The following is a 20,703-nucleotide window of genomic DNA, read 5'->3' as shown; positions in this document are numbered from 1 at the left end:
ACAACAGATAGCCCTAAATTGTGGTTGCACTTCCGGTACAGCTATTTGTATCTCTGAGGTGCGCAAACTTCCCCATGTACATCAAGGTCCATGGTTTCTATGTAGGTGCATTTATGCCATGGTGCATATTAGACAATATGATTACTTGGTGAAGACAATTTTTTATTGCTGAAGTTAATATATTCAGTAAAATAAGCATTCAGCATTGGATAAGCTCTTGAAGAAATTAATATTGTTACTTTCTAGCTTATCATTTAGTAACATGTTACCATGTACTATGCCATGAATGCAAACTTATAATTCTTCATGCAAGTCCATTTGCTGTCTTTTGTCCATTTTATATAATGTATGAAGACCATTCACGATATCATGGAATGGGTGGCCAAGTCCTTTTATGTGGTTGGCAATTGCCTGTTTATTATAATTGTTTGTGTGGCAGGCATTTATATGTTCATAGTATCTTTTCTGGAAGTTTCTCCCAGTTTGAACTACATAGTGGCCTTTGCATATATCACATACTATTTTAAAGATGCCTGAGTATGTGCATCTAAGTTATGTTTCAGTATGTATTGCAGTTTATGTGTTGTGAAGACAACATTAATGTTGTGCAATCTGAAAATGTTTGCTACTTTGTAGGAGAGTTTGCCGTTGAATGGTATACAAGCAGTGAATCTCATTCATTTTCTGTGCAGCAGTTGGCTTATTCCGCCTCTCTCCTACCCTCTCTGTGTGAAGTTGTCAATAAGTGTGTCATCTAAGCCATTTGCTTCAGTGATTTGTTTTATTGTGACGAGTTCATCAAGCTTTGCATATTTATCCATTGGTATATTGCCAGCTCTGTTAACTAAGGCTCTATATGCACCCTGTTTGTGTTTCGAGAGTGGAAAGGTGAGCTGCTTATGGTAGTGAATATTGTTGTTTCTCTGTAGATTTTGCATGTGTGTAAATTCTTTTCTTGACTGATGTTTAGGTCTATGGAGGTAGCACTACCATTGTTTTCATATTCAACACAGAATATTATAATTCAGTCCCATTTATTGACTTTATCTAGTATGTTATTAATAACACTCGTGTCATCATCTACCAGGTGCAATGTATCATCAACATAATGATCATAATAATAAACTAGCTGATAAACCCGCCGTTGCCCAGATATTCATTTTGCCAGTTTTCTATTAGGAACAAGAACAAAAAATGAACTGTGTTTGTAGTGTAACACTGAAAAAAATTCATTTCCGAGAATTCATGAAAATATCTATGAAATTATGAAAGTCATACAAAGAAATATTCATAATGCACAAATGTATGTGTACATTATCAAAATTAAAGAACATAGTATGCAAAATACGAATTCTTTGTATTGTTTATTCACTTCCTGCAGTAGACTTAGTGTGAGATGATCCCAGACAGGTTCTGTATGCAGTGTGCAGGTGCTTCATGATTCTACAGCGTTATTTTGTAAACGTCCCTATGGCAGTGCTTCTTCATAGCTCTATAAATGGCTCTTGTTTTCATGTACACCCATTTGCTCTTTACAGTTGAAAGCTGTCAAAAGTGCTGCCAGAGTAGTAACTTCACGCATGATGTATCATTTTCTTCACGCCCACCAGACTCATCTCCTGATTTAACCAAAAACTTATTGAAAACCTCAGTTCACTTGTAAATAAGTTCCCCAGTCGTACTGTAATCATTGGTGGAGACTTTAATCATCCTTGCAGCTTTGTTAGCGGTGGGTGTGATAAGACATCTTATAAAACTGTAATAAATTTCTTCTCTCAAAACTACCTAGAACAGATAGTAGGCACTCCACTCATAATGGAAATATATTGGATCTAATGGTAACACACTGAAATTGGTATCAGTGACCATGACATGGTTGTGGCAACAATGATTATCAAAGTACAAAGGACAACTAAAACAAGCAGAAAGATTTATACGTTCAGTAAACTAGATACAAAAATAAATAGTGTCATATCTTAGTGAGGAACTTCGAACTTTCAGCACAGGGCAGGAGCATACAGAGGAACTCTGGCTCAAGTTTAAAAGAATAGTTGAATGCGTGCTGGGTAGATATGTACCCAATAGAACAGTTCATAATGGGTATGTAGCCACTGTAAAGACACTTCTAAAGAAACAGCGATTACTGCATAATAGAGCAGGGCTTTATATAGAGAGATGCTTAATGAGATGCATTTGGCTGTCAAGAGAGCAATGCGTGATGCCTTCAGTGACTACTGTAGCAGAATATTGTCAAGTGATCTACCACAGAACCCAAAGAAATTCTGGTTGTATGTAAAGGCTGTTAATGGCACCGAAATTAGTTCCATTCCTTAGTGAATGAGACAGGAACTGAAGTTGATGGTAGGAAAGCAAAAGCTGAATTGCTTAGGTCTGTTTTCAGTGTTGCTTTACAAAGGAAAAGCTAGGCGAATTGCCCCAATTTAATACTCGTACCACTGAAAAGATGAGTGAAATAAGTATTAATGTCAGTGGTATTGTGAAACACGTGAAATTTTTAAAATTGAACAAAGTTCAAGGGCCAAATAGAATCCCTATCAGATTCTCTACTGAAGTTGCGGCTCAGATTCTCTACTGAAGTTGCAGCTGAATTATCCCCTCTTATAAATATATTCTATCATACATCCCACGAAGAAAATACTGTGCCTGTTTCTTGGAAAAAAAGCACAGGTCACACCCATCTACAAGAAGGTCAGTAAAAATGATCCACAAAACTACCGTACAATATCCTTGACATCAATTTGTGGTAGAATCTTAGAACATATACTGAGCTCAAACATAATGAGGTATCTTGGACAGAATGCCAACCAGTATGGATTTAAAAAACATTGATCATGTGAAACCCAACTTGCACTTTTCTCACATGACATGCTGAAAGTTTTGGATCAAGGCAATCGGGTAGATGCTGTATTTCTTGATTTCTGTTGTAGCAGCACCACTGGTTAAGATGGGAAAAGGTTAGCTTTGGTGCAATATTTCTGAGCGCACAAGTTACAGACAGGTGCGGGCCTGTTGACAGGAGTTATGCTACCAGCGGTTGCGAAGTAGAATGGAGGCCACAGGGCCATAGACCCACTGAAAAGAGTAAACACAGCAGTGTGCATGGCGCAAGTTACAGGCAGAAGGGGCCCACTAGCCCAACCCGGGTGTTATGACCACATGACTCGGAGCGGCGATTTAACAAAACAGAGGCACACAGCCACGTATAAATAGGCACTGGTTCACTAACAAGGCATTCAAGTGTGACAGCTCTCCTGGATTGCAGGGCATGTCACACCACCAGCTACACGCAGCAGCAGATGGGGCGCCATCATTCCAGTCCATGACAGGTTGTTGGTTTGGCCCTCTGAGGCCAATGCTGGGTCTGCAGACAGCCAGTGGCGGGCCTCGCCATGGCTCACTATTGCAGGCAGTCTTGTTGACTCCCAACACACGCTGGAGGCTTCCTGAGGTGAGGGCCCCAGATTCTGACGCCGGATCGCGGGCGCTTGTTGTCGCTGTGATCGTAGCCACGCCGGTGAAGAAGCACGCAGCGGGCCACCCTGCAAGCGGCGCTGAGGCAACAGGCACGGAGAGTGCTGAGTCGACTGCCGGCACAGCGTGACGTCATTACAACTCCGCGGCCATACAACACTGACACACCACAGGGCATTACACGGGTCGCTGAGGCAGCCATTCCATGCCAAGCCATTTCGCAGACAGTAAAGTGGTGTCCTCAGCATTGCGGGACCTGGTGACTCAGACCAAGTGGAACGGGTGCACTGTAGCTGGAAATAATAAATCACTTGGGAAACTTGGACAAGTTTCAATACGGCACGTCCTGACAGACTATCCTCGTCCAACAGCCCCTCTACATTTGGTGTCAGAATAGTGGGCATTGTCTGTACAGTACGACATTCAAGCCCACCACCTGCATTACAGTCACAAAATGTGGTGAGTGTTGACCATTTTTTGTATGGCTCCTGGCAGGCCCTTTTAGATGTTTTGCGTAACTTTTTTTTTTTTTTGTCAGAATAAGTGCTAGTGTGTTTGGAGCTGTAAGATGATGTCTTTCATGGCATTTGATTACTTTTGTATTGGTGTATGATGATATTGAGTATGATGATACGGAGCTGTAGTAAGTCAGGTTATTCTTGTACTTAAATGTTTTGTTTTGGGACTAACTGGGAACGAAAGCAACAATATAGCAGAGTCAGGGACGCAGGACTTGGAAACTTCAGTTGTGATGAATGGTTGGTCTGATGAACAGTTGTTACATGTAGTCAAGATTATATTAACAGGTGAAGTGAAGACATATGTAAGGTATTCTGAGGCCTTGAGGAAGGCGGGACAGTTTAAGCAGTTGAAGGAGGGGGTTTTACAGAGGTACAAGAAACAGACTAGTGCTCGGTACTTCAGGCAGAAGTTAAGTACAATGATGAAGAGGTGGGGGGAGATGGTAGAGAAATTTGCAGACAGGATAAGAGAAATTAATGAGTATACTTAATGAGTTGGGCCAGAGTGATGAAGCGAATGGTGTTCCATTGCAGGAGGCCAAGCAAAGGGCACTTGATGTATTTTTGAGGGGTTACCAGCACATATGTCACAGAAAGTGCATGAAGGGACTCCGAAAGATTTGTATTCGGCCATTCAGCTGTCAATTCAATGTGACAAAATAGACATGGCAACAGGGGTATGTGATAGACAAGCAGTGTTTACAGCAGGTATAAAATGTGTGTTGTCGTACTGGACATGTGCAGAGGCAATGTACCAAGTCACGGAGGAATAGAGGAAGGGGTGGAAATCAGCAGCATGGAGGATGGAGAAGTGGAGTCAGTCGAGGTGGACAATCATTAAACAGCAGAGGGGGCCCAAGACTCACCTAAGGAGGTGGAATGTTCGTTCGTAGGATCCATAGGAACTAAAAAGTTTAAGATTTTGTTGGACACAGGGGCGCAAGTGTCAGTGGCTACTAGAGTTAAATGGGATGAAGGAAGTTAGACCCATCATTTTATAGGTTGTGTGGAGTGGGGGATAAGGAGGTCACACCTTTGGGGTCAATGACAGTTGACCTTCGCATGGGGAAAGTCTGATTTGATGCATGCATGGAGGTAGTACCATGGGTAAGTGAGAGCTATGACATGATCCTATGATTAGATTTCTTGCATCAACATCATGCCAAAATTGACCTTGGACAACAAACTGTGGAACTGGGTGGAATGTTATTTCAGCTAGGTAAACTGTTGTCACTGTCACGAGGGGTGTTCAATGTAATGAACAAACCAATTGAACTGCGTACATTAGCATTAAGGCTTTATTCACATGCGGGTGTGTCTAGTGGCACCAGGAAGTCGCTTTGGGTAAGTGTAGAGTCATTTCTACCTGTGGGTACAGTATGTGTTAATGAACCATTGGAGGATAGTAAATTTTTGGATCCATTAGGTTGTTTTGTGAAACATAGTAATGTACACATACAAGAGGGAAACGATGGGCGAGTAATCCCCATGAATGTGGATAATTTTAGCGCTGTAGACGCGAATTTGAGAAAAGTAGTTTTAGAAGCAAATTTGGATGTACCAAATGACGAAGACTGGTGCTCGAGAGGTAGGTGAAGCGATCAACCACTTAACTGCCTATAGAACTGCATTGCGTGACAAAATTAAGCATTTGAAAGGAGGAGAAAAAGAGCATATGGAAGAATTGCTGTGGGAATTTAAGGATTTGTTTTTTCTGCGAGGGCCGTTACCAGCAACCCCATTAGTTCAACATAGGATACCAACAGGGAACAAAGCACCTGTTTACCGTAAACCATACAGAATACCGAGGTATTTGCAGCTGATTTTGGAGGATTTCATTGCTCAACAGCTTGCGGACGGTATTATAAAGCATAGTAATAGTTTCTGGGGAGTGGGCATTGTTGTTGTGCCTAAAAAATCTATGGATGGAACTAAGAAATACAGGTTCTGTTGTGACTACTGATACCTCAATAATAAGACATTAACGGACGCATACCCCATTCCAAACATATTGGAGACTTTGAATCACCTAGGAGAGTGCCAGTACATTTATACAATGGATTTGACAAGTGTTTATCATCAGTTACAGGTGGCTCCAGAGGATCGCCCAGAAACTGCTTTCTTTACTCCGGGAGGCCATTACCAGTACATCAGAATGCCATTCGGTTTGAAAAACACTCCAGCAATGTTTCAGAGGTTACTAGACAGTGTGTTGAGGGGTTTGAAACCACAGCAGTGTCTTGTCTATTTGGATGACATTATAGCGTTTTCAAGTAGTATGGAGCAGGATAGACAGATGTTAAGGGAAGTCTTTATGAGGTTAAGAGCAGCTTAATTGATGTTGAGCCTGGAGAAGTGTCATTTTGCGTTGGAAGATGTGAAATATTTAGGGTATATCATTAATAAGGATGGAGTGTGAACAGATCCGAGGCTGGTACAGGCTGTAAGGGATTTTTGGGAGCCGAAAACTGTTAAGGAAGTGCAATCATTCGTCGGAATTTGCAATTTCTATTGAAAGTTCATGAAGGATTTTACAGATTAAGCACAGCCATTGAAGCGATTGTTATGGAAGGGTGTGAAATTTGACAAACTGAAAGAAGTGTTAACATCAAGTCAGGTTCTTGTGTTTCCAGGTTTTGTAAAGGAATTTGTTCGGGCACTAGGGTGTGTTCTCAGTCAGGAAATTGATGGGAAAGAACATCCTGTAGCCTATGCGTCTAGGCAGTTGAATGCAGCAGGGAGGAATTACTCAACAACTGAGAGGGAGATGCTTAGTGTAATCTATGGAATCACATATCTTAAATGTTATTTATATGGGAGAAGATTTTGGGTAGTGACAGATCATCCTGCGTTGAAGTGGTTGTTGAGGTTGAAGGATCCGTCCACTAGACTCGCTAGGTGGGCTGTGAGGCTTAGTGAATTCGACTACGAGGTGGTGCACAAGCCAGGGAAGAAGCACGGTAATGGGGATGGACTGAGTAGAAAGGTGGCAAAAGTAGAAGTCATAGGTTGTGACCTACCAGTATGGCAAGAATTACAGGACACTGACAATGATTGTAAACTGTATCGAACGGAGCCACAATTTAATATGTACGATGGTCTTCTGTGCAGGGAAACAAAGTTAGGGCCAATGGTAGTAGTGCCTGTGAAACTGAGAGATGAGGTTTTAAAGGAAACACATGATCACATGTTATTTGGTCATGGCGAGTATAGAGCAATGAATAGGAGAGTGGCGGAGAGGTATTAGTGGAGAGGTAGGAAAAGTGGATGTGGATCAGTATGTCAAGAACTGTATACCATATGCGCAGAGAGCAGATTTGAGCGGGAAGCAGATACAGCTACAACGATTGCTGGAAGCAACATGTCCATTCCCTATGCTGGGGATCGATGTCTAAAGACCTTTCAGTTGAACACCATCAGGGAACAGATTCGTTCTGACAATAATAGACCATTTTTCGAGGTATGTGGAGATGGTGGCTGTGCCAAAACAACAGGCAGTAATGGTCGCGCAAGTGTTAGTAAATAACTGGATTTTGAAGTTTGGTGTTCCGGAGACAACTTCATGTTAGATTTAATGAAGGAACTGTGTAAATTGTTGAACGTAAAGGAGTCAAGGACAAGCGCATTGCATCCACAGGCAAATGGAAGGACAGAACGGGTACACAGAACAATCAGGAAGATGCTGAGTTTTTATGTGGATTCCCATCACTGTCAGTGGGGCGAGTATTTGAAGCATATTGTATGTGCGTACAATGTAAAAGTCCATACCAATACTGGTTTGTCTCCGTATGAGGTAGTGTACGGGCGAAAAAATGCCGTAACCCTTTTGATTTAATGAAGCTACAGAAAGGAAGGACCAGTGAATCTGTACATCAGTTCGTCAGAACAATTCAGGATGTTTGGAAACGGGTACAAAAGGCGAATATGAAGGCTTTGGATAGGCAGAAAGATGCAGTGAAGCGGAAAGGAAGTTTACAGCAGGATAGAGGAGGGCAATGGGTAATGCTATCCAGCCCCTATATGTCAAAAGGGAAAACAAAGAAGTTCGCCATGAGTTACCAAGGGCCATATCAAGTAGTTGAAACCACATCCCCCGTTAATTTTAAGCTTCATCTGCCAACTAGAACAACGATAGTACACATTGGGCGGTTGTGGCCATTTAAGGGTTGCCCCGATGTGATTCCAGACATGTCGCAGGAAGGAAAGAGGAAGAAAGAGAGAGTGCAGAGAGGTGTTCAGCATAGAGAAAACCAGAAAGATAAGAGTACAGCATGCTGTACTGTATGCTTTGCGATCCAGAAAGTAGTGGAGTGTTTCAGTCTTTTTTTATCATTGGGTTTGCATAGATTAATTAGGCATTGTATTTTCATATGTTGTATGTGTTTTTGAGTACTGTGAGCCTGCTAGGGGCAGCAGTCTTTATGAGGAGGGAGGAACGCTGATGGTGATCCCTGTCCTCAGGTCACTGAAAAGACGAGCATTGAGCAAGTTTGTAGAAGTAAAAACTGAGGAGGTATTGCTGATCTCTGCAGCCGGTACACCGAGATGACAAGGGAGGAATTACGGAGCTGCCATAGAGGGAAGGTATGTTCAGCCAGGGTGATAAGCACCAATCCGGACACATGCATGGTGCAGTTTTTTTTGGCCAGGAAGGAAGAAATTTACTGTGCAAGGGACATCAGGGAGCCAAAATTGAGCTTGCAATGCGTTGGGATGAATTGGATCTTCTCCACCTACAAAAAATCTATAGTAGTAACAAGTTGTTTTGAGCAGGGAGTATTTGCCGAAGCAAAACATATAGAGCTTGAGGGGAGCAGAATTTTAATCAATGGAACTAAGTGTAACATAATAACATCAACCTTCCATCTGCCAGCATCAATTTCAGGAGTCATGCACTTGAATGTTACACAGCCACAGTTGTACGAGGTGCACTCAAGTTCTAAGGCCTCCGATTTTTTTTCTCCGGACTGGAAAGAGATAGAAACGTGCGCATTGTTTTAAAATGAGGCCGCGTTCATTGTCAATACGTCCCAGAGATGGCAGCACCGTACGGCAGATGGAATTTTACCGCCAGCGTCGAGAATGAAAACTGTTTTAAATACTTAAAATGAGGACGTTTTCCTTACTTGAACAGCGTGCAATCATTCGTTTTTTGAATTTGCGTGGTGTGAAACCAATTGAAATTCATCGACAGTTGAAGGAGACATGTGGTGATGGAGTTATGGATGTGTTGAAAGTGCGTTCCTGGGTGCGACAGTTTAATGAAGGCAGAACATCGTGTGACAACAAACCGAAACAACCTCGGGCTCGCACAAGCCGGTCTGACGACATGATCGAGAAAGTGGAGAGAATTGTTTTGGGGGATCGCCGAATGACTGTTGAACAGATCGCCTCCAGAGTTGGCATTTCTGTGGGTTCTGTGCACACAATCCTGCATGACGACCTGAAAATGCGAAAAGTGTCATCCAGGTGGGTGCCACGAATGCTGACGGACGACCACATGGCTGCCCGTGTGGCATGTTGCCAAGCAATGTTGACGCGCAACGACAGCATGAATGGGACTTTCTTTTCATCGGTTGTGACAATGGATGAGACGTGGATGCCATTTTTCAATCCAGAAACAAAGCGCCAGTCAGCTCAATGGAAGCACACAGATTCACCGCCACCAAAAAAATTTCGGGTAACCACCAGTGCTGAAAAAATGATGGTGTCCATGTTCTGGGACAGCAAGGGTGTAATCCTTACCCATTGCATTCCAAAGGGCACTACGGTAACAGGTGCATCCTACGAAAATGTTTTGAAGAACAAATTCCTTCCTGCACTGTAACAAAAATGTCCGGGAAGGGCTGCGCGTGTGCTGTTTCACCAAGACAACGCACCCACACATCGAGCTAACGTTACGCAACAGTTTCTTCATGATAACAACTTTGAAGTGATTGCTCATGCTCCCTACTCACCTGACCTGGCTCCTAGTGACTTTTGGCTTTTTCCAACAATGAAAGACACTCTCCATGGCCACACATTCACCAGCCGTGCTGCTATTGCCTCAGCGATTTTCCAGTGGTCAAAACAGACTCCTAAAGAAGCCTTCGCCGCTGCCATGGAATCATGGTGTCAGCGTTGTGAAAAATGTGTACGTCTGCAGGGCGATTACGTCGAGAAGTAACGCCAGTTTCATCGATTTCGGGTGAGTAGTTAATTAGAAAAAAAAATCGGAGGCCTTAGAACTTGAATGCACCTCGTATTGGCCAGAAGCAACTTTAGAGTTTTTGCCAAGGCAGAATCTGACCTTGTTAAATCAAATCCTGGAGTCAGGTCTGTTGAGATCCGTAAACCAGTTCTTTTCTGAACAAGAGGGGCGCATGTCACCTGAACAGCTTGTGCAGCATGTTGCTCAATATAGGAAAAGGCAATGCCAAGTAACGATCATTTTGGGCACCTCTGTGCCAAGTGCCATCGCAGCCTTAACTTTGTTATGTGTTGTTTTCATTCCGATCAGGCGAAGAGCCAATTCCAAGAGAGAACTGACGGTAGGCCAGATCCCAGTGGATTGGATACCGAGGGCATAAGACAGGTAGGTAAGGGCTTGATCAAGCATTAAGTGGGGTGGTCATCCAGTAAGGAATTTTTACGTTTTGTCTCATGTCGTGTGTTTAAGAGGACTGTACCACATCTAAGTTTTCTAATAGTAGTAGTAAATAAGTACATGCCGACCCAAACAGGTTTAAGAGTAGTTAGAGGTCAACCTGGGAACTGGGTCTTTCTGAAGGGGGGAATAATGTAGTGGCACCACCGGTTAAGATGGGAAAAGGGTAGCTTCGGTGCAATATTTCTGAGCTCACAAGTTACAGCCAGGCACGGGCCTGTTGGCAGTAAGTCACGCTACCAGCGGTTATGAAGTAGAATGGAGGCCACAGGGCCATAGACCCACTGAAAACAGTAAACACAGTGGTGTGCATGGTGCAAGTTACAGGCATAACGGGCCCACTGGCCCAACTCAGGTGTTATGAATACATGACTCAGAGCAGTGCGTTAGCAAAACAGAGGGGCACAGCTACGTATAAATAGGCGCCGGTTCACTAACAAGGCATTCAAGTGTGACAGCTCTCCTGGACAGTGGGGCGTGTCATACCACCGGCTACATGCAGCAGCATGTGGGGCACCAGTGTTCCAGTCCACGATAGGTCATTGGTTTGAGGCCAATGCAGGATCTGCAGCCAGCCAGCGGCAGGCCACGCCATGGCTCGTTACTGCAGGCAGTCTTGTTGGCTCCCCTGCGAGCAGTGCCGAAGCAACAGGGACAGAGAATGCCGAGTCGACTGCCGGTGCAGCCTGACGTCATCACAACTCTGCAGCTGTACAAGGCTGACACACCGCTGGGAATTGCATGGGTCGCTGAGGCAGCCATTCTCTTCCAAGCTGTTTCGCAGACAGCGAAGTGGTGTCCTCAACATTGCGGGACCCGCTGACGCAGACCAAGAGGAATGGGGGTATGGTAGCTGGAAATAATAAATCACTTGGGAAACTTGGACGAGTTTCAATACGGCACATCCTGACAGCCAATCCTCGTCTAACATCCCCTCTACACCATAAAGCATTTGATTCAGTATCACACCTACACGTATTATTACAAGTAGGAGCATATGGGGTATCAAGTGAAATTTGTGACTGGATTGAGGACTTTTTGATAGGGAGGATGCAACCTGTCATCTTGGATGGAGAGTCATCATCAGATATAGAAGTGACTATGGGTGTGCCCCAGGAAAGTGTCTTGTGCCCCTTACTGTTCATGTTGTATATTAATGACCTTGCAGACAATATTAACAGCAAAATCAGGCTTTTTGCAGATGATGCAGTTATCTTTAATGAAGTACTATCTGAAAGAAGCTGCATAAATATTTGGTCAGATCTTGATAAGATTTCAACGTGATACAGAGATTGGCAGCTTTCTCTAAATGTTCAGAAATGTAAAATATTGTAATCACAAAATGAAAAAAAAGTAGTATCCCATGACTATAATATCAGTGAGTCACTGTTGGAATTGGCCAACTCATACAAATATGTGGGTGTAACAATTTGTAGGGATATGAAATGGAATGATCACATAGTTTCAGTCGTGGTTAAAGCAGGTGGTAGACTTTGGTTCATTGGTAGAATACTGGGAAAGTGCAATCAGTCTACAAAGGAGACTCAAGTGTGTGGGATGCATACCAGATAGGACTAAAATGGGATATTGAACATAAACATAGAAGGGCAGCATGAACTGTCACAGGTTTGTTTAATCTGTGAGAGAGTGTCACAGAGATACTGAAGGAACAGAACTGGAAGAATCTTGAAGATAGACGTAAACTATCCAGAGAAAGTCTATTAACAAAGTTTTAAGAACTGGCTTTAAATAATTACTCTGGGAATATGTGTTCATTTTCAGATAAAACAGAATACCTTGAACGACTAGAGATAGGATGTTCATATTCACAGAACATGTATATTAGTATTTTCTGCAGAAATGATTAGCATTTAAAACATGTCAGCCAGCGGGTTCAAGGTCAACATCGATATTGCAACACAACACTACCTACTGGTAAAGTGTGCCTGTGCCTCTCATTGTCATTATTAACCAAAGGTAATGGATCAGTGTGAGTTGATCGGACATGCAGAGTGTCTCGCAGACATATGCACGAACCTTGCGGTCAGATCCGTGAGTTTCAAAGAGGGCATATTATTGGCATTAGAGAATGTGATGCATCCATCTGGGAGATTGCTGCTCGTGTGGGATGAAGGGTTTCAGCAGTCCAACAAGTGTGTGTGGAATGATTCAAGGACAACCATAAAACACAATGAGATGGATCAGGTCACACCATCCAGACCACCCCCTGAGAAGATCAACACCTCATCTGCCATTACAGGACAGATCTGCGTCATCTTCGGCTCTGACACAACAGTGAAACAGTGGAACACATTGTACACTATCAGGGTTGACAGTCCATCGCCACTTATTGTGACATGGGTTATGTGTGCATCGTCTACTTCTCCACCTACATTTGACGAATGTGCAGAAACACACTAGAAGGCAATAACGTCATTGGGGCCAGGAATGCCACTGGATAGTGTTTTTGAATGAACCCAGGTTCTGTTTCTTTGAAAATGATGGCTGTGTTTTGGTTCGCCGCAGACAGGGCAAGTGATATCACAGTGACTGCATTTGCACAAGACATACAGCACCAGCTCAAGGTCTTATAGTGTGTGGTGCTATTAAGTACAACAACAAATCACAGTTGGTGCATGTCCAGGTCACTGTGACAGTGTGGGCTACGTGAATGACATCCTGTGACCTGTAGCTGTGCCCTTTCTGCACAACACCCCAGACACAATTTTTCAGGAAGGTAATGCACGACCACATGTTACTGCATGAACATGTGCGCTCTTGGTGTCACAGGATGTCAACCTTTTGAAAGCTAATCACCACAGATGAACTTTGGAACCACGTGAATGCAGCATGGATGGCTATACAACAGGATGCCATTCGCACTTCATAGATATCAATGCCATCACACATGAAGTTATCAGGGTCTATGGTGGACCCTGTGACTACCAGGCAACAGGACACATGCTGAACTGAGATGACTGAAATGCTCATCATTTCTGTTGAACGTACTTAAGTACATGTCCTGTGAATATGAACGCCCTATCTCTTGTCGTTCAAGGTGCTCTGTTTCTTTTGATCACGAGTGTATTACAACCCCTTATGTATTGCTCACATAGGAATTGTGAGGATAAGATTAGAATAATTACTGCACACACAGACACATTCAAACAATCATTCTTCCTGTGGTCCATACGTGAATGGAACAGGAAGAAACCCTAATAAGCGGTACAGCGGGATTTACCCTCTGCAATGCATCTCATGGTAGTTTGCAAAATGTAGATGTAGGTGTAGAACTGTAAGGTGTTCTGAACCCCACAGCAATTGCCTGATAAGGGTTCTGTGTACGAAGTTTAGTTGAAATCAGTCCTGTGGTTTAGGAGGGAATGTGGAATATACGCACACCCATTTTTATAATACGTATGGAAATTTTATCCATAGAGCTTGATTTTATTGTTAGAGTTTTTTGCTAAGGGTGGTTAATACATATTGGCAACTGTGTCTGCTATACTTGAACCTGTTGTGAGACATTTATGCTGCATGGAAATTTTATTAGTAAATGTAAAATAACTGTAGTTGAGTACTAGTTCAAGAAGTTCTATGAGCAACCTCTCTGGCACACACAGCGAATGAACCTAATCACACTTCAAATTTATGTAACATACATGTAACTGGAATCCACCTGATGATGGCAGCATGCTGCTGAAACATGTCACACTAATTAGATATTAGTAAAAAGTGACTGAAGCAGTATTTCATAAAAGGAAAGACCTTCCTAACAGAACATATAACAGAAATGACATTCGGAGATCACAGGAACATTGAAAGAAGGAGTTTCAGTTTACCTAAAATCAAAACAGGTGGACAATGAAGGGTTGAAAGCTAAAAGAAAATAATATGAGGTTGATTTATAAAATCACAGTTTCACTGTGTACCAACTTTAACTGTTAAAAATGTAGTGAAAACCTCACAGGCAGTTGCTAACCAACATTATCTCTGCTAATGTTAGTGTATCTCAAAACATAAAGAACTTGTTAAAAACTAGTGAAGTCTTTGAAGGAGATGTAAAATGGTATCATGTGCAATAGAATACAGTTAGAGAAGTGAAACTAATCAGCTACTAAGAGGAAAATGTAGGAGCAGAGGTGACAATAAATACCTTATTCAGTAATGTTCATGATAAATGTATTCAGCTCACACTGGATTGTTTCTTCATAAATTCTCAATAATTTCTGTCATTATAATAAAAGACACAAGCCATCGTAAATGCAGCTGCCTTCTCCATGCTTCCCCTCAGATCCATCATCCCTTCTCCTCCCTTACTTTAATTATAGATTAAGTTATTCACTCATAAATCAGTTGAAAATTATTATTATTATTTATTATTACTATTATCTTGTTTTCTTACAGGTAATATCATGACTTTATCGTACAACATTGGACTGACTGCAGGCTCACTTGTTGCCTATCTACTTGATGCAATAATAGGGCCACCACTACCAGGCAATGGATGTAAAATTCACACTCATTATCAGAACAGATCAAGAGCAACACTAGTGTCAAGTGTCACTAAAGCAAACCATAATATTACAAGCACAGTTCCAACAACACTCTTGTCCTCTGTTGCCGGTGCCACTGAATCTTCAGCAGCAAATGTCAGTACTCTTTTGCTAGCTACCATTACTAGTACTGTAATAGCCTCTGTTTCTCAGGTAGTAAATATGCCTACATCTGAGTCACCTGTTCTGAACTATGGAAATGTGTCAACAGGATTTTCAACATCTTTAGAGCCTTTCTAGTTTATTTTTCATGCTCCAAAAGCAAGGGCTGTCTAGCATGATAACTAATGTGTATTAATAGTGTGTCCAAACTGCAGTTTTTTGAGAGAGACTGATCATATTTTTTGTCTTCCTATCATTATCTCACTTTTTCAGATTTACATGCATATTAGTTGATGTGCTGACAATGATTTCTTATTTGAAAGATATACAATAGAAATATTGCATCAGTTTGATATATATGTTGAGTAATGTTTTCTTTCAGATTTTTAAAATGTGCATTATATGGAATTAGTTCAGTCTCTCAAGTTATTGGTGGCATTAAAGTACTGTAGATGCATCATTTTTTAAGAAGAAAAGAAGAACAAAATTACTATGTTTTGATGAATCCTTTTGTTTTTGCAATATAAATTTAGAACACTTTTATCATTACAAAAGTACAGTGTTCAGTCCAAAAGGTTATGTTTTGTATATATGTCCAACATTCAGTTGGTGTAGTACCCAAGTTATTAGGTACAGACAGAATATGGTACATTTAATGAATTCTAAACAGGAGTTCTGCTGCCTGCCATTTACATTGCTGTAATTGTATTTTTTTCTTTTATTTTTATTTATTTATTTATTGTGGTTTATGAGTAAAAAATAAGCACAAGAAGTCTTATGAGCAGAGCATTTTTGTCAGGTATTTAATATTTTGGAATCCATCCATTAGCAACATTTGTGACTAGGCTGCCAATCTCTCTCTCTCTCTCTGCCTGTGTGTGTGTGTGTGTGTGTGTGTGAGAGAGAGAGAGAGAGAGAGAGAGAGAGAGAGAGAGAGATGGAAGAGTGGGAGGTATTCTTCATGTGTCTCAGAAGTTAGCAAACCTGACTAAAAATAGTTTTTCTCTATTGGTCCTTCTCTTATAAATTCTTCAGCTATTGTCACAAAGGCATTTTCAGTACAAAAATTAATATAGGTTTGTACATTTAGACAGAACATTGGAAATTTATTTTTAGACATGAAGTTAAAGACTTTATAAATAATCATGAAGTACTGAGCAGAAACATAACAAGAAATAAATCAGAATGTGCCACTAAAAGTTTTAATATCCACAGATATTGAAAAATTAGATTGCCTCTACCATTAATAATGAAGTGAAGCAAAAAAAGTTGAATATTGCAAAGTTGTCAGAGAAGAAATGATTCAAGACTCTCACTTAAGAATGGTGTACAAGAGGTGGCAAAACAGCCTTTCACATACCCTGATATTTTGTAAGCATTTCACTGTTACTGCTTTAAGTTAGTGTCTAATTAAAGAAAACCAGCCTATTTTGTCTGTCTTTATATTGTGTATATGCATAGGGAAGACTATGTCACATTTCTCTTTGTCCAGTGTTAGAAACTTTTTACTGCTTGTAATAAGTCTGTGAGGCTAGCTCTGACAAAAAATTAGCAAAAGATATGTGTCAATAAATGTATTTTGTTGTGCCTTTTTGTCATAGTACATGAACAGTGGTGATTTATGTTTTATTCTTCTGTTTTTATAGTTCTCACATGACTATTGAGATAACACAAATATTACTATGGAAAAATGTTGACTAATGCCAACAGAGAAAGCTACTTGTTTGAATTTCAATATGAAAATTGATAATAAACTGAATTTAAATTGTTAAAGAGGGGTAGCTTGCAACTTTTTGTTCCTTTTCCCCTATTAAAAATTTACCAACATATATTTTTGTGACTGGCTTCATTTCTTGCTAAACTTGTATGCACTATTTTATCCATTTATGGACTAATTTTTTAGATGTACAGTATCATTATTACAGAATATGTATAGGTTGGTCTCCACTTTGTACCAGTTTCTGTTGTTGACTAACATAAATATTTAATTATGCCCAGTTTTTCATATGTAATGTAGAATATCTCTACACTAAATAATACCCTGTTCTTGGTGATGTACATGTACAGTAATCGTAGTGAACATGTATTTGCAGCTGTCTGTTACCTTTCATTTGTCATGACTCATATCAGTTAATGTTATCATCATCATCACAACCACCATCATCATTAACTACTACTACTACTACTACTACTACTACTACTACTATTATTTGTGTCGTTAGCATTGTTGTATTTATCCAGAACTAGATGTAAATAGGTTAAAATTGACCCACACAGTATATTTTGAAAATCTAGTTTCATTTATTTTTTATATATTAGTGAAGCATTTCATCATGAATGAACCAAATGTGTGCTTTTTTGATGGTATCAGATGTATAAAATATGCTGCTTCTTAGTCTGATATGTCTGGTTTGTATCTGCTTGATATACTGTAAATCTTTACCATATCATGAAAAGAGCCATGTCAACATGTTTAAAACAAATGTAACTCTGTTTTCTGTCAACAACATGGCTTTTTTTGCATCAACAAAGCACTAAATAATACCATGTTCTTGGTGATGTATATGTACAGTAATTGTAGTGATCATGTATTTGATTTGTCACATAGTTAATATACATAAAAACCATTGTGTGTCACTAGCTAAAAATTTAAGTGAATCTTCTTCAGCATTAAATTGTGTAACATTTTGAACAGCTAATGAAAGTACAACCAAGCCAAAGATACACACACACACACACACACACACACACACATATATATAATGGGCAATAAAGTAAATGAATTGCACTTAATTAGTAGAAATATTTGTCAGTGACAAATATTATATTGTGATGTAAGGTCAAATGGAAAAAACTATAGTATTTTGCCTGTCAATTTCAGGTAATTGTGTTCATGACACCTTTTAAAATAATGTGGTATTGTTGTCATTAGTTATAATGCCCCTACTATACATATAGTACAATAAATCTTAGAGCACTCAGTGGTGAAAGTAGGTACTAGCAGTGCTGAGGTTTTGGGGGCATGCTTGAGAATGCATACACTTTAACTTTTTGAAAAAAAGAAAGCTACATTTTTATTTATATTAAAGGCGGAAAAATCATACATCAATGACATTATTACCAAAAGCAGATAATGATATTAGATTTTGTTTATATCTGGGGCATTTGTAAATGGTATCTTCATATTCCTTTAAGGGTCATGGCAGCCAATCTCACAGACTTTTTTGAAAAATGGTTAAAATATTGAACTGTACAATATTATTGAAATCATTCAACATGTGAATGTTAAGAGTCAAAGAAATAACTAATAGTCTTATGCAGTCACATTTTAAAATACATTTCTAGAAGGCACTGCTTTTGTTGTTATGCAGTGATGTCGTAATACTGTTTGTTCTCGTTTGTATTCAGTATTGAAGAGATTAAGCGAAAGTTTATAATTCTATTAATAGGTACAGAGTCAAAATGGATTGTAAGATTATGCAATATTTCTCATCCCCAGTGATTAAAAAGGTGAACAGTGTAGAAAGACAGATTGCTACTGATCTTAAAGAAAACACGTCACGTTGCAGATGGGCACAATTAAAGGACGCTCACATAAAGCTTTTTGCCAGTCCTTATCAGTAACACACACACACACACACACACACACACACACAAATTCAGGCCTGAGATGCTGGAGTTGGTTGGCTTGTGTGTGTGTGTGTGTGTGTGTGTGTGTGTGTGTGTGTGTGTGTGTTTTACTGGTGAAAACTGTGGCCAAAAGCTTTATGTGAGTGTCTTTTAATTGTGCCTGTCTGCAACTTGACATGTCTTCTTTATGGTAAGTAGCAATCTGTCTTTTCCTACATAGTTGATATTCCTATCTGGAGTTTCTGTTGTTTGAATAAAGAGATGAAATAGCTGAGATGATGGTGATGAAGATGAAGATGAAGATGAAACTGGAAGAGGAGGTGAAATTAGGCAAAAGAGAGGAAATGAAACTAAATGTGCACAAAATGTGCCATTCGTATGTGGGCCTAATTCTGTAAATATTGTTGATTATGTATGTTATAATTTCTTGTGGCAATAATTTGTAAAATTTAGAACTTGGCAACAGGTTACACAGAGACCTCTAACCATTTCTCCAGAAAATCAGTACTGGTTATTAGTGTTATTTTTGTAACTGTGATCTCTTTCACTCAGAGGGCAATAAGACAGAGTTTAGGTGTAAGGAATCATAATGCTTAACATTTCCCTTGACACCACTGTAGGAACGTTTTGTGTCACTTACAGTGATCTAAGCATACAACTTCTTGAAACTTCCTGGCAGATTAAAACTGTGCGCCCGACCGAGACGAACTCAGGACCTTTGCCTTTCGCGGGCAAGTGCTCTACCATCTGAGCTACTGAAGCACGACTCATGCCCGGTACTCACAGCTTTACTTCTGCCAGTATCTCGTCTCCTACCTTCCAAATTGTGAGTACCGGGCGTGAGTCGTGCTTCGGTAGCTCAGATGGTAGAGCACTTGCCCTCGAAAGGCAAAGGTCCCGAGTTCGAGTCTCAGTCGGGCACACAGTTTTAATCTGCCAGGAAGTTTCATATCAGCGCACACTCCGCTGCAGAGTGAAAATCTCATTCTGGATACAACTTATTGCTTATGTGTCACCACTATAATGGACCTTGTAACATTTTACCTCTTGATCGTGTCTAGAGTTAGTAAAGAAAGGGACTATGTTTAGAAACCAGTATCTGTTAGAAAACACCTGACTGTGAAGTGATATTTAACTTTATGTTATACAGGACTTCCCATTTCTTTGAAACATTACCAATTCTTCTCAGCCGCTGTTGGAGCACCCATTATTGTCAGTTTATGTAGACCTGGCGTCAGAGTAAAAATAAAATAAAATAAAATAGATTATTTACATGGATTTGAGAACTGAAATTATACATTGCAGCAAATGCAGCAGAAGATGACGTATCATGCAAAAAATTTAAAACAATGTCAATGTAAATTTTCAAATATTGATAATGTCTTGTGCGAACAGAGATGAGGCCATAAAATGTGTCAGACGGAGAGTGATTGTCTAGTTACTTAGAGACTGCTATGTTCTGACAAGTTATATTTTCCAGTGATATCCAATTTTATGTATCTAATGCAACAAGCTGATTTGTAAATCTCATTGCTAACTTGTTGCAAATTTTGTGCCATTGGAAGGTGGACAAGCTAATAAGAACTATCTTTTTAATGACTGTGAAAATGAATGAAAAAAAAGTGGAAGCCCATATCAATTAAATGACTGATACACCTCAGTGCTATAAATGACTATCACTGAACGAAATGTTCAATGTTGTCTTGCCAGAAAAGCTTTTGTTGGACATAAATTTGCACGTCAGATACAGGGAGAA

At 40.3% G+C, this 20,703-nt stretch overlaps 1 protein-coding gene across 1 annotated transcript in view; it reads left to right on the top strand.

The window, feature by feature from the left end:
- The window catches only part of LOC126253343 (equilibrative nucleoside transporter 4), a 211,055-nt gene extending 192,846 nt beyond the window's left edge, over positions 1-18,209 (top strand). The window contains exon 10 of the mRNA XM_049954610.1: positions 15,067-18,209. Within this exon, the coding sequence (XP_049810567.1) occupies positions 15,067-15,455 (389 nt within the window). The 3' untranslated portion in view covers positions 15,456-18,209. The remainder of the gene's footprint in view (positions 1-15,066) is intronic.
- The last annotated feature ends 2,494 nt before the right edge of the window (positions 18,210-20,703 follow it).

This window comes from Schistocerca nitens, chromosome 4, assembly GCF_023898315.1.
Source record: "Schistocerca nitens isolate TAMUIC-IGC-003100 chromosome 4, iqSchNite1.1, whole genome shotgun sequence".
NCBI classification, from domain to species: domain Eukaryota; kingdom Metazoa; phylum Arthropoda; class Insecta; order Orthoptera; family Acrididae; genus Schistocerca; species Schistocerca nitens.
The sequence above is the reverse complement of the archived record's forward strand: the minus strand, read 5'-3'. Positions and strand labels throughout refer to the sequence as shown.